General features: G+C 35.8%; 1 protein-coding gene across 1 annotated transcript in view; it reads right to left on the reverse strand.

The window, feature by feature from the left end:
* Positions 1 to 357: 357 nt before the first annotated feature.
* Positions 358 to 15,129, reverse strand: part of LOC144216647 (uncharacterized) — a 44,294-nt gene continuing 29,522 nt past the window's right edge. Inside the window, exons 5-7 of the mRNA XM_077746073.1 lie at positions 10,636 to 10,741; positions 599 to 735; positions 358 to 500 (exon numbers count right to left, since the gene is read on the reverse strand). Of these exons, the coding sequence (XP_077602199.1) occupies positions 358 to 500; positions 599 to 735; positions 10,636 to 10,741 (386 nt within the window). The remainder of the gene's footprint in view (positions 501 to 598; positions 736 to 10,635; positions 10,742 to 15,129) is intronic.

Genomic DNA, 15,129 nt, shown 5'->3' on the forward strand with positions numbered 1-15,129 from the left:
CCCCCCCCGCCCCAATGTGTTTGATTCATCACTGTTTTTCCCATCAGATCAACAAGTTAGTTTGTAAAGTTGTTGATAAATATTGCTTCTCCTACCTACGGGTACGTTTTTGATATATCTGTAGAATGAGCTAGATGTAGGAAGGCTACAATGCAAAGGCCGTAGGGGAGAGGATGATGATGATGACAATGACAACAAATATTTTTAGAGGGAGTATGTTACTTGTGTCAACCCTTGTTTTAAGTGCTTTACATTCAGAGCCTAGAAATGCCATTGTACAAGGTGTTTCCTGAGCAAGGATGGCCAGGTAAGGGGGTAAGTGGGCTGAATTCCAGCAGGAGCTTTTTGCTGTGCTGTTCACCCTGGAGAGCGGATGTGTTCACCCTGAAGGACACCTTTATCTAATTTCCACAATGTGCTGCTCACTACTAGCAGCTCTGTTTGTATGAATTCATCCATTTCATCCCCACAGCAGTGCTTTGGAGTATCGTTTTCAAATACTTTAAAATACGAGGCAATTGTTGCACAGAAAGTTTAATGAAATCCCCAAGAATACAAGTGAATGTGTCAGGATTTGAAACACCAGTCAGAACAGAACCTCTGCCCCAGTGAGCAATAGCAGCAGGATACACGGCCATGAGTGCAACCAAATGCTGCCCCTTTTTCCTCCGGTGATGGTACGTACTTAAGACATTTTCTGTAATATCTGCATCTTTGTACATGCTCACCCTATATCTAAGGTAAATTGCACTTTACAAAAGTTCTCTGATACGCTCTAAAATATATTTCAAATGCTTTCTTTTCTTAATCTTTAAATTACATTTTTCGAGGGATGCTGTATCATATGAAATCGACTACATCCAGAAAGAAAATGGTCATCAAATGTGGGGAAAGCACAGGTTCTCTTTTTATTCAGCAGCCTCAACCTTATGTATTTATACACTATCCAGTATACGCAGATAGCTGTCTGGATGCACTGAAATGCTTTGTAAATCTTAGTGATAAGTGGTTTTTATTTAAATGTAAAAATGATACCTTTGTCCTCAGATAGTTGACATTAAAAGGTTTCTATGGGGAAATCAGAGCAGCAAGAAGGACATCAATGTGATTCCGCCACCTTGTGGCTGCTGGTTGATTTTCAGCCTCTTTGGATCTCGGAGAATTTCAAGGGCTTTCTCGCTGTTGATTCTCTCCAACTCTTTCCTGAGGCAAGGACTCCTACGTGAATTTAGCCTAGGGAATCACCTTTTTTTGTGCCTGGGGATGTTCTCCTTTCACAAGTTTTGGAAGGCACGTTAAGTACAGTTAAGTACATTATTGCTGGTGGCCAATTTACCCCGTTCTTCAGCTCTGTCCTCCCAACCTTAGTGTCACAAGCACAATGTAAAGTATTGACGCAGGAAGGAATGCTTTACAAACCTCCGCCCAGTGCAACCTCAGACTTATTTTAGGGCACAGCACCATCGTCACTTACTCAACTGTTACTTGCTGAGAAAATGTGTCACTACTAGAAAGTAGGTCTTACTCAAGCCACAATTAAGCGTTTGTATCAAGATATCCCACCTTCTAGCTGGGCAGCACACCAGACTCAGTGTCTTCCGGGCTCCAGTTGTGCCAAAGCATGGTAGAAAGAATTAGAAAATATGTTAGTAACATCTGCAGTTAAAAATCCACAACAGTCTCTGAAGGAAATGCATATAAAGATAGACATCTTCTATGCAGGGCTTTGTCAAACACAGTCATCTCAAGAAAAGAAGGGGGATTGGAGTTTAAATATATTATAATAAAAAGAACTGAAAAGCAATAAAACTTCAAAAGCTGCAGTACACTATGTTAATGCCACAAATATTTCTAAGATATTTCAAAGTAACTAGAACGAATACTTTTAGTCATTTATTGGAGTCAAGGAGATAAGCACTTTAAACATACTCATTCTTGTGAACAAGAACAGCCTGTGGAAGGTGTTGATTTTTCTGATCAAGACGGAGTATATTTAAGTGAGGAGAGTACATTTTTGAAGACTCACAGATTTACAGTTGTGAAGCTTTTAATGTAATGTGGGGATGTACCTCTAAATTTACTGAAAGGAGAATGAGCTCCAAGAAAGGAAAAGGAATATTGAGGGGAAAGGCCTGAAAAGGAAAGCAGGTTACGTGAGGTGATTGTTATGCGTTCTCAAAAGTGAGAAGAGAATAAATCTGACCAACATCTGAAGACACATGCAAACCACTCCAAGCTATGGGGCGAGAGGACAGAGACCCAGATGTTTGACGCTTCAAACCAGGCCCTCTGGATTGAGGCATCTGTGAATAACTCATCTGAGGAGGAAAGAGTTTGCTCTGACTTAGTGATGAGCATGTCACAACAAGGGGCTTCCAGAACACAACTTTCCCAAGGCATCACTTGCACAATTTGCAGGCCTAGGAGGGGTTTCCACAGGAGGCAAACCACTTCTTAAGGATGAGAGAAAACTAGAGGGGGGAAGAAGAGAAGCTATCATATGAGATGAATAGAAATTTGGGCTCACAGCCAGACACTGACGACCATAGAAAAAAGCCCCAAGGATGTGAAAACCTATTGCTGTATAATAAAAGGCTTCTGGCCAGCAAGTCTTAGAATAGATAAATATGAAGCAATAATTAGCAGGATTTTAAATATCTCTCTAAAATATGGCTTGAAAATTTTCATCCCCCAGGAGGTCTATAACTAAAGATGGACATAAAACTGGAGGAAAACTCTTAAGTTTTTAGCGTCTGAATGGCAGTCTGAGTAATTTACCAGATCTCTAGGAAGAAAAAGAGGAACTGTCCAAATTTTCAGTCAATATTTATCTCTTAGGTTAATAAATCTTGTTCCTGACCACAGCAGAAGTCAATACCTCCTGATTATTATGTGCAGGTGCTTCCTCGGCCTTTCTATTTGCCCAAACTCGTCTTGGAATGAGTCACCAGTTCCCCATGAGCCCCTCTCTTAGGTGATGGGTGTAGACTGAATAATTGCTTACATATCAAAGGTGTGGGCAGGTTGCCAATAATCAGTGTTATAGCTCAATGTTTATTAGAATCATTAATTCTGATGTGTTGGCTTTTCCACTTTAGGCTTTGGGAGTGGTGTTTAGAAGTGCAGTGGGGCTAAGGTATTCTTGTGAAGCATTCAGAGCCTGCAACAGAGGCAGGAGCATGGAAGGCAGATGTAGAGGAGAAAAAGTATGTAACATTTAGAGAATGAGAGAGGACCTAGTTTTGAGTCCTGTCAATACCATGGAATGCCTCAGCTGCTTTGCACTTGATCTGTTGCCTTTCTGAAAGAGGACTGATAACTGACTTTAAAATGTTATTATGAGAGTTAAGCAGATCACAAATATGGAAGTGATTTGTCATCTGAAATCTAAGGAGAACATGAGTCTGAATCAGTCTCAGCAGTGATGAACCCATTAAAAAGGAAAAATAAAGCAGATTTCTTTTTATCTTTAGAAAAAAAATAGAGAGTTTCATTAAAGGTATATTTATTTGTTAGGGACATGATATATCAAGCACATTTTTAGAGTGAGATCGGGATGTATGCATTTCCTTCTTAGTCATGTCTTCCTTTAATGGCTACTGCTGTGAGTTAAACATCTTGGCTCAGAAGAGATGATCAAGGTTGATGATTCTTTCCTCTTAGCTTCTTCAAAACAAATCTTTCATTTAAGAAATGCAAGGATACTTATATCTTTAAAGTTCAGTTTGATGCATTAAGTTGACTAGAATCTAATTTTGCCCAGGCAGAGAGAAAATAGAAACACGAGACAGCTAAGTCACATGATGTGGTTTGCTAGGTGAAAACTGTGGTTTGCCGTGGATTAAGCAGAATTCTGGCTCATCAGCCTGTCATCCAAGTGATGTCTGTTGGACCTTGTGCATGTTGTTGGCTATAACTACAAAAAATTTTCCTGATATAAAGTGGCCAAACAATGAGGTTTTGTGTTTGTGTGTCAGTTTGTTTTATTCCAGAAATGTTTAAGTGTACAAATAGTTCTTTCAATGGTACCAGTTGTGTTGGTAGGAACAAGATGTCAACTGACTGGCCCAGATGTGGAGAGAGGTGTCCTGTTGCCCGTTTACTGGACAACCCTGGGCGATCCTTTTCATTTTGCTGTGACTGTGTTTCCCAGGGATAGTACTTGACTGTCTTCCTCATCAAGCCCACTTCAGAAATAAAGAATGCTTTAAATATTAATCATTTCATAGACTAGAAACACTTAGCATTCTTCTGATGGAAAGCATCTGATGAGTTTCACATTTTAAATGTTACCGTGAGCAAACATTACGGTCAGGTTGGTGAGGTGAAGCTTCACTGTCTACAATGGCTTGTTGTTTACATTTCAAAGTTCTTTTATAGTTGACTTTTGATTTTTAAAATTTATTTAAAACTAAATTCATTTAACTAATTCATTTATGGCCATTGTAAAACTTAGACACAGAAAGAAAGAAACCGTGATTAAAAAAATTTTTTTAAATCCTAGTACCCAGATACAGCTACTGATATTTCCTCTGACTTTTTTTAGTTTATTATATTTTTTAAAATTGTAAAAGTAGCACATCATTGTCATATGATGGAAATAGTACTAAGGTATATTAAGAAAAAGGTTATAATCTTTTCTTTCACACATTGCTGAGGTAACCAATCTGAGTAGTTCGGTATGAATCATTTGGTGCTTTCCTCTACACTCAAACAAATATAGACAAAAGGTAGATAACTTTAGATTTTTTTAAACAAACATCGAATTGTACTATATGCATTATTCTATAATTGTATTTTTGATACTATTATAGTTAAATTTAAACATGTTAATACACATACCTCTGTATATATCTAAATCATTCTTTTTCAATTAGCAGTATAACATATTTATCTAAACCATTCTTTTTCAATTAGAAACCATAATGTTTGTATGACTGTGCACAATTTCTAAAGAGGCTTAAAATAACAATTATTATCTCACAGTTTCCGAGAGTCAGAAAGCTGGGAGTAGCTTAGTTGGGTCATTCTGGCTTAGAGTTTCTCATGAGTCTGCAGTCAAGGTTCTGGCTGGGTCTGCAGTCATCTGGAGGCTTGACTCAGTTAGGCGGATCTGTTTCCAAAGCAGCTGGCTGTGGGCTGGACACCTCCATTCCTTACTGGCTGTTGGAAGGAGGTTTCTATTTCTTTACATGTTGACTTCTACATCTGGTTTTTTGAGTATCCTCATGACCTGGTGTTGGCTTTCCCTTGGGTTAGTAACCCAACAGAGCGGAAGATTCAGTGTCTTTTATGACATACCCATGGAAGTTTCACAGCATTATTTCTATGGTATAACTAATGAGTATGTATATTGTGCCCCCATTTAGTGAACAGAAAAAGAGGCTCAAAATATATGTCTGTACATGCTAGTACTTTTATTTATTTCAAGTCCCAAAAGTAGGATTCCTCATTTAACAGTTCAGTGGAAACTGTTCTATTACTTTTCTGGTTGGTTGTAGTAATTCTTTTATTAGCAAATAATGTAGGAAAGACCTTTTTCCACAAACTCTGACATGAATATTAAAATCTTTGCCAATAATGCATATAGCCATATATAGCTATCTAGATTGTTTCTATGTATTTATATATTTTACAGATATATATAACATACAGAAGTAAAACAGGATAGTCCCCCCTCTTTTTTTAAACCAAAAATAAACTGTTATATATATATTGCTTTGCAACTTGCTTATAAAATTCACTTATCAGTATATTCTAAATGCATTTCCCTGATAATATGCATTTCCATAATTAATCTTTTTTAATGTTTTATTTTTGAGAGGGGAGGAAAGAGAGAGAGAGAGAGAGAGAGAGAACACAAGCAGGGGAAGGACAGAGAGAGAAGGAGACACAGAATCTGAAGCAGGCTCTAGGCTCTGAGCTGTCAGGATGGACCCCAAATGTGGGGCCTGAACTTGTGAACCTCTAGATCACAACCTGAGATGAAGTTGGATGCTCAACCGACTGAGCCACCGAGGCACTCCTCCATAATTAATCTTAATGGCTGAATAGCATATCCATTTATAGATATATTATCTTTTATTTAATAAATTAGTTATTATTATAAATGTAGGTTGGTTCCCATTTTTTCCCTATAATTATAAAAAGTTCAGCATTAAATATTTTTAAATGTACAGTTTTGAGTTCTGATATGATCTTTTTCTTGCTTCACTTTATAATACTACACTTAGGCAGGGGCTAAACTAAATAGGTCATAAACTTGTTGGGTGCATAAACTATAATTCCTTTGCGAGTGAATAGGTAAGTGTTTTTATCAGAAGACAAATAAGAGTTGCTTATTGTTGACAAATAATATCCTTCTTAATTCTTGATTGTTGTGGTTTCTATTCACCAGAAAAAAAAACAAAAGACAAAAAACTGTTCTTTCCTCTCTCTATCTACAACCAGGTGAATAACTTTCTAGAAAGGATTTCACTGGATTTGCAATTACCATGTCTTATTTCTAAGGGTCTCTGTTTAAAAACCAAGCTGAGAGTAGTTCCTGATGGAAAAGATTCCTCCTCTTCTTAGTACTAATTAACATTGATATAGCATTTATCTTGATGCCACGTACTCTGCTGAGTACTTGTAAGCATTATCTCATTCAAGTCTCTCAATAATTTATGACAGTGCACTATTGATACCTCCAGTTTTCAAATAAGGAAAATGCATCTTAAAAAGTTCAGCACTCACCCACAATCTCATAGCTAGTCCATAGCATAACATGGGGACAAACCACATGGGTCTGACCCCAGGGCCTGAGTTTGTGACCACTGCTCTGTTCTGGTTCTCAGTACTAATACTATCAAACTTGCCAGAGTTGAGAGTATTTGAAGACATTTGCGGTAGGACAGTAGTTGTAGGAGGTCTTTACTAGTACAATAATTTAATACTTCTTTATCTTACATGACACCTTTGTCAATGTCAGTGTTTTGCTTCTTACATGCCTGTTTTCCCTTATGAATGACAATAATTTCAAGGGCAGATTTTGTGTTCAGGAAAGATTATTCAAAGGTTGAGTTTAGTTAAAAATATATTTGAATTATTAGTTATAAAAATTTGAAAACTTAGCTCTTCCATAATCTTGTATCTGTAAGTCTAGCAAATTTAGCAATCACTTTTATGAAGCCTTTGATTAATGTTTAGACCCATGTACAAACTAAGGTAATTAAACTCCTTCAAACGTTTTAAACTAAATTTATAAATTAAATATATGTGACTTCTTATTTAGATACTTCAACTGTGTGATTAAAAACAAACTTTCCAGAATACTTAAAATACCTCTAATGGCTCTAATAAATTAAACCTAGAAATATTGTGAACCTCAAGTTCTCTTAAATTTCAATACTTAACTTCGTATACTTACTGTAATTACTATATAAACTAAATTAAATTTCTACTTAAATTCACAGGCCCAAATCAATTGCTTAATTACACATTTTAAGTTGAATCACAAATTTTACCTGTTCTCTAATAAACTAAAATATCTTAAACATTATAAATACTGAAAAGTTAATCATGCTTCCTTAAGACATAAATATTAACACTATGTCTTTGATTCTCTTAAATATATCTGTAATTAATTCTAAGCTTCCAAGTTAAAAAAAATGTTCATCTACCAATGAAACAGTTTTATCATCCGAAGCAGTTATGGCAGATAATTTCGTAGTCAAAACTGAGTACGAACAGATATTGGCTAGCATATTGAATGAATCATTTCTAGTGACCAAATGGGTTATGCAGAGACATATTCATAGTCATCATCTAATGGGCATCAAAACTTAAAAAAAGTTGTTCTCATAACCTGAATATCTATGACCTTCATCAACTTAAGGCCATCTGTTACCCCACCTAAGTTGCTAAACAGACTAAGTGAGAAAGTTCAGGGGCTCCTGTAAACCTATCACTACAAGAAGACAAGGGTTTAGGTTATGTCATCTTTTTCATCTATATGTACAGAATATTATCATGGCAATCACAAGTAGTAAGGAGTCAAAATGGAATTTCTTAATTTTTGTCAAAAATTCACATATATATGGAGATACACAGAATTTGTATAACAGGGTTTGTCAGATTAAAAACATAATTTTTTTTGTGGGGGTGGTAACCCAGAGCTATGCCCAAACTACATGCTTGTCTCATGTTGTACTTTCTGATGTTTATGGTAAAAATGTAGACATTTTGGTGCATGAACCTGGGTGTGTTTCTATAGTATTATCAATAAACTATTTTATTAGATGGCTCTTCAGTACCATTTGGGTGTGTTTTCATTATAGAACTATTTCCTTCTTACTAGAGACCACGAATTCGAAGACTTATATGGCTAACCAACATTTTGCCACATTTCCAGTGGTTTTGGAATCATTTCAGCCAAATTACTGATTTGTCTTGAGCTATGATTCATTGTAAAGCACGTAAAACCAATAGACATCTAAGAAGATCTGCCATTTAGTACAGTGAGGTGTCTTGGACCTTCCTAGGAGTTAAGAACTCTTATGTGAATTTATATAGATAAACTAAATGAGGTTGTTTATGAGAAATTTGTTCTCAAAGTTGGTAAAAGCTTTAGGCAGGAACTTGGCGGTTGATGGCAAATGCACAAATAGATGTAAATGTAATTCAGCCATTAAAATCTAAACCCATAGAAGCGAGGAAATTCACAGTTAAAGGAGGAAATGGGATGTGCAGAGCTTTCTCCAGTCATGAGGCACAATGGGGTGTATTGAGGAATTGGAGGCATCCCATAGCGTGAGACATTGAAGGCATCTCTCATGTTTCATCCCTAACTTGCAGATTATGGAGCATTTATGGATTTGACTCTTCCTTGTGAAGTGCCATCTTTTGGGAGGTGGTTAGAAAGGAAAGATACTTTCTGAGTTTTTCCTTTGTTATTACCTGGAGGCTGAACATGGAGGGATGAGGGTAGGCTCATATCACATGAAAGAATTTTGGGTTAGTAGTCTGTAACATCAATGTCCTGGCCAAATATTCCTCCAGGATTTCATGCATTCATGATCCATGTGTACAGACCTCAGTTCAGGCAAAGCTCCTAATCAAACAGAGACTTAGAGTAACCCAGCACGCCCTGTTCAGTTTGGATGTACAGAGTTTGATTTCTTATAAACGTGAGAGCTATTTGGAACAATGGAGAATTGTTTTCCATTTCCACTTCTCTCAACTATGGTAATATAAAATCTCTATTTGGCTTATGTGTGAATGGATGGTTGGTATGAATAGACAAACTAAAACATGACCTGGTAACACCCCATTTGCATTATTTTGTCATTTCAGAAAACTTAATTTTAAATATACTTTTTTTAAAAAGTGTCTTTATCTTGACCTGCTTTTAAAATCATCTGGTAAATATAATATCTCATTTGAAGAGCAGAGTCATCTTAGCAATGGGCAACCTGGAAGGAGGTCTCTAGAACATGTGCATGTGTCCACAAAACATGTGCACTTATATACACACACAGTGGAAGCAGTAATCAGAGACTTGGAGAGCTCTACACTTCAGAGAAAAAAAGTTTAAATATCTTTTCTGCTTTTTTCCCCCTTTCTGACAAAATTTCTTCATACAAGTTTGAGCATTCTACATTTCAGTTTGAAATTAATCAGGGTAAGAGGACCTAAAATACAGGAAGAAGAATGGTTGACATCCTGAACAATGATCTAGGAATGTTATCGATGTCATTTGAGTAAACACATGTTTAGTAAGCCAAGGAGCCTACATTGGCCACCACTATGGTATAAACAACATGTGGCTATGTGCATTTAAGATCTTAAAATGACTCCACCCCTATCATCTACAGTAAAAGAAAAATGTTTATAATAATATATATATTGACTTCTGCTTTCTAGTCCATAAGAAGATTTATTGTCCCACTCGTCAGTCAATTTTAACCTCTTTGGGTCAACAAATCTTGATATTGATCTCAACAGAAGTCAATATCTGCTTATTACTTACCTCCACATTTAGACGCCTACCAACAATTCTTATGGGCATTTCCTTGACAGGCAAAAGTGAATACTTGCTGTCTACTTTCTATACAAGATACATTTCTGTAGGCTTTGTATATATTATCACTTTTACAAGACTAAGTTCAGATTTAGTAATAACACTAAATGAGAAAAGAAGATAGGTAAGTTCAAATATCTGTAAGTATAAACTACAGAACTTTACTATTCCCTTATCATTTCCTACATAATAAAAATCATGATCTTTATATTAATTGTTCTCCAGTCATTTCCTACATCAAAGATAATTAGACAATGTGGTATTTCTTATTCACCAAAGAAAGAACACAAAAGTATTTTTAAGACTGAAAACTCTATTATGATGATATTATATAAAGGTTAAAATTCTAGACTACTTTAACTGCTTTCAAAAGCAAGAAAAGCAGACTAGTCACGCATTCCAGCAAATGTCTGCCAAGTTCTAACTTCTAAACATGGAGATGTTTGAGATGTGTAACTTCCACCCTAGTCAGAGATATTTGAGGTTAGATAACTAAAGAGCTTTCAGGGAAGAAGTTTTGTTTGTTTGTTTGCTTGGCAACTGAAAAGAAATGAAGATCAAGAAAGCAGCCTTACCTAGACTTTTTAATGAATGTGAGACAAGTCCTACCACAGGCAATTATTAAACCATCCCCCAAAGTTGTTTGTTCCGCTTCTGGATGCAGTCCTGGTTTCGTAAGACCTGTAGGTGTAAAACAGCATCATCAGCTGTCTTGCTAACCTCACCTGTTGAAATATTAAAAAGGAAAAAAACACCAATATGTACAAACCCAGGGGCAGACAAAGCAAAATACACTCAAGCCTGTAAGGAATTAATTTTTCAAATTCAATAAATAAACCTCCATTGCATATGTATGCTAAAATCCCTAAAATTAAAATTCAGAAATACTTATCATTTGTGCTGCCCTTGAGATACTTCACCTTATCTAGATTGACTCACAACATCATGAAGTCCACATTTAAAATCTGTGTCTTGCCACAGGCAAAATGCCAATAAATAATAACAAAAAAAGGGAAGAAAGAAAATGACAAATGGAGCCAGGTAACACAGATCGCTGTAACACCAGCTGAAGTTTGCTATTGCACACTGTTTCTGTTTGCCAGATAATATAATTGTGAATCAAATGTGAAGAAACTGAAAATGGAACATTAGGACAAAAAAGAACACAGAAATACTTAAGTAGTATGTTCATTCAGAATATGTGTAAGCTTTCATAATAATTTAAAGCAGTTTTCTAAAAGATGTGAAAGCATGATTTTTCAATAGTCACTACTAGGGTGTTAATCAATTTTTATAAGCTTTGTCTAAAAGAGTTAATTTTTTAAAACCCTGCCACTAATTTCACATTGTGCTTCCTGAATAAATTCATTAGCTTCCCCTACAAGTCTTAGTTTCTGTTTGCCAAAATAACCTGTTCAAAAGTGAAAAATGCAGTAGAGAAAAAAAAAAGCCTATTGTTTTATGATAACTAAACTTCTTTTGCAAATATAATTTAATCCCTTAGTTTGTGGGTGTAAACACAACTGTAAAGTCATCTTGCAGTCCCATTTCTTAATTATTTCCCTCCTCACCTTTCAGAGATTAAGGAAACAGAGTTGTGTGCCTTCAACCTTGCAAGACTGGAAATGTGAAAAGACTGTGTGAATAGGATATCCGTGAAATGGCTATATTGTATGATGTTTCTGCTCATTTGTAATGGATTTAGGAAAGGTGGAAAAGAGAAATGATTTCTCAAGCTCAACACTACTGCCATTTTGGGGGATAATTTTTCATTGCAGGTAGGGAGGGGTTCTCCTGTGTGTTATAGGATTTTTAGCAGAATCCCTTGCCTCTACCCCACCAAGACGCTAGTGGCACCCCCTTCCCAGTTGTGACAACCAAAACTATCTCCAGATATTGGCATTTGTCTCATGGGGGATAGGACTGTCATACCAACATAGACTACTGTAGGTAAAACATTAAGATACATTGCAAAATCATCTATTACTATACTTCTGACAGACTAGCTCACATCGATGGCCATTTTGGATTACTGTAGGCAAAAAGATAATTACTAGACCATCCCTACTGGAGTTGTTTATTCTGCTTATGAATTGAATTCTAGTTCTATAATACCTCTAAGTGTCAGAATCAACAACCTTTTATTAAGTGAAAACACAGAATGGCAAAACTTAAGAGCCAAGTCTACAAGTCCAGATAGAGAATGGAATCTTAGAATTTTAGAACTGGAAGGAAACTTAGAGAACATCTATGCAAACATCCTCTTTTTATAGATGGACAATGAATCTAGCAAGGATATGTGACTTGCTCAACAACACTTAGTCATTTAGTGGCAGAGATAAGAATCCAAACCATGAACTTCAATTCCAGATTCTTTCTTCTAGACCCACTGTAGGTCTGTTTATTATAGTAGATTATGAGTTACACATGGAACTTTTACCAATGCCATTTGCATATGTAAATTTAAGGGATGGTGACAGTATCGTATCGATACAGTTTGCTTCAAGGTTTTTAAGCATAAGACCTTATGACTTTATCATCTCAGATGATAATTTGCCTGGACTCAATCCTATGTTCAGTACTTAGCATGTTCAATAGGTAGCTTTATTTTGGAAGATGTTATGACCATAAATAATAAAATATTATTAGATATTTTCATCTAAATATTTATCTCCTAAAACTTATCCTTTTCTCAAATCCCCCTCCAGATTTATCTAACTCCATAATTTTTCTTGTTTAAAAACTCACATTGCCCTTTACCAATTTATTTTTATTTATTTTCCAATTTCTAAATCCTATCAATTGCTTTTCTTCCTAATATTTTGAAAAAAATTCTTTTTGTTCATATCCATTGCCATCATTCTGTAGAGTGTGTATGTAGGCTAATAAGCCATGCCAAATTTATTGTGCCATATTTAGTCTTTTTATCTATCTACTACCCAATCTATCTTGCATACAACCATCTGAGGATTCTATAGTATTTTATGTCATGAGTATACCAATAAGTATTAATTGAACAATTCTTGGGTCCAGGAAATATTCTAGGCATAATTGCTAGATAGAGGTGATGAGGTAGAGCATGGGGAGAAGAGGATTGGCAGACAAAGAAGTTTTATAGAGGGGTCTTACTTTTAGAGTTTATATTTCTCTTGAAACGCACATTGCAGTAAACTAAAATGTTTAGCGCAAGATTGCATAGTACTTGCAAATAGGTGCATATAGAAACTTAACATTTTGCATTTCAAATTCCTGATGATACATTTTCTCAAAACTCCAGTTTAAAGATAAATCCTAATGATAGTTTGAAAAGACCTTAAAACCCATTTGTAATATTCTCAACACTGTTCTTTCCCATGTATCCTGTTACAAGAACCAGTTCTGCAATGGCCGCAAACCTTGTGTAGTCATAGCTGATGTTACCATATGCATTTTGCAGATTACAAGGGCAATTATAGTACCTGCTCAGACTGACCAGTGAATAAGTAGCTAGAGCCATTTTAAGGGGACCTTTCTAGTTTTCAGCAACTATTGGCCATACCCATATTTATTCAGAGCTATTTATTCATAAGCTATTTATTCCTCTCCATCAGGGTCCTATTTCCTAGGTTTTCTTTGTTCTCTTCCTATTAGAGATGGAACCCAGGCTCTTAAATGTAGTGTAGCAGGTCTGTGAGACTCTGGTGGGCTATCAGAATTGTCTAAATTTGCTCTGTTTTGTTTAGCATTCCTGTGTAGTAGGTATCCTTTTAGTTAAAGTTATACATTTTCTCTGTGTAAAAGATGATTGTAATTGTCACTTCTGTGTACAATACATCTTTTTTTGTGTGTGGCCTATCTCCAGTTTTTCTAGGGACACATCCTCTTGGCATCCATGTTGTTTATGGGAATGACCATTTTATACAATATGACATTGGCCTTGGGTGCCACAGTTGATTGACTCAATAGTTAGAATCTTATCTAAACTGGGCCACTGAACCTCTTCCCTGAAATTTTGAGTTTTTGAATTACTTATTTATTTACTGAAGCATAGCTGACATACAATGTTACATTAGTTTCAGGGACACAGTGTATTTGTCAAGTCTATATGTTATGCTGTGCTTACAATAAGTATAGCTACCATCTGTCACCATACCATGCTATTACAATACTATTGATTATATTCCTTATGCTGTACCTTTTGTCTCTATGACTTATGTATTCCATAACTGGAAAGCTGTACCTCCCACTCCTCTTCACCCATCTTGCCCATCTGACACTCCCTTCCCCTCTGGCCCCTATCAATTTGTTCTCTGTATTTATAAGTCTGTTTTGGCTTTTTCTTTGTTTGTTCATTTGTTTTGTTTTTTAGATTCCACATATAAGTGAAATCATGTGATATTTGCCTTTCTCTGACTTATTTTACTTAGTAAATTTTGAATTTTAGGGTGGGAGTTTTGGCAGTCTCTCTTGTAATTAAATATGTAAAATGTAAATTAACCTGAGAGCTCCTTCAGTGGCCAATTTTATGTCATGAATTGAACCAACTGGTTTACACAAGGAGAAGAGAAATGGAAAGATGACTAAAAAGGTATATTGACTAGAAATAGTCTTCTATTCCCTGGTGGCTCTGGTAGTACCTAAGCCCTGCTGCATTATTGAACTTTCTGTGCCTGAGATTTTTCTTGGATTCCATGGGATATTTGATTACTCTGCCCAAACTTTTATCTATTTCTGTAAGCACTTCAAGTTGGTTTTTTTGGTCACTTGCAATTAAAATATGTATCATGAGTAAATTCTGCCTTTGCAAATCCAGGAGAGGAAAATGTAGTTTTGAATAGAAACCAGTCTAAGGGCCATGAATGGCTAAACAGTCACATAGCTCTATGCAAACACACATACACCCCCCATACAGATCCTAAAATATGTTATCTTATAAAATAATAAAGGCCACAAATATAATTGTTAAGAAGAGGCAAATTAGAATTTATTATTGTTTGGTTCAAAACTTTTATTCATATCCATTGTCATTAAAATGTAAACTCTTGAGTCTGGTTTCTAGATCTGCCACAAGTTGCCCCAAGGATAGCTGT

This window comes from Crocuta crocuta, unplaced genomic scaffold, assembly GCF_008692635.1.
Source record: "Crocuta crocuta isolate KB4526 unplaced genomic scaffold, BGI_CrCroc_1.0 scaffold48, whole genome shotgun sequence".
In the NCBI taxonomy this organism is placed as follows: domain Eukaryota; kingdom Metazoa; phylum Chordata; class Mammalia; order Carnivora; family Hyaenidae; genus Crocuta; species Crocuta crocuta.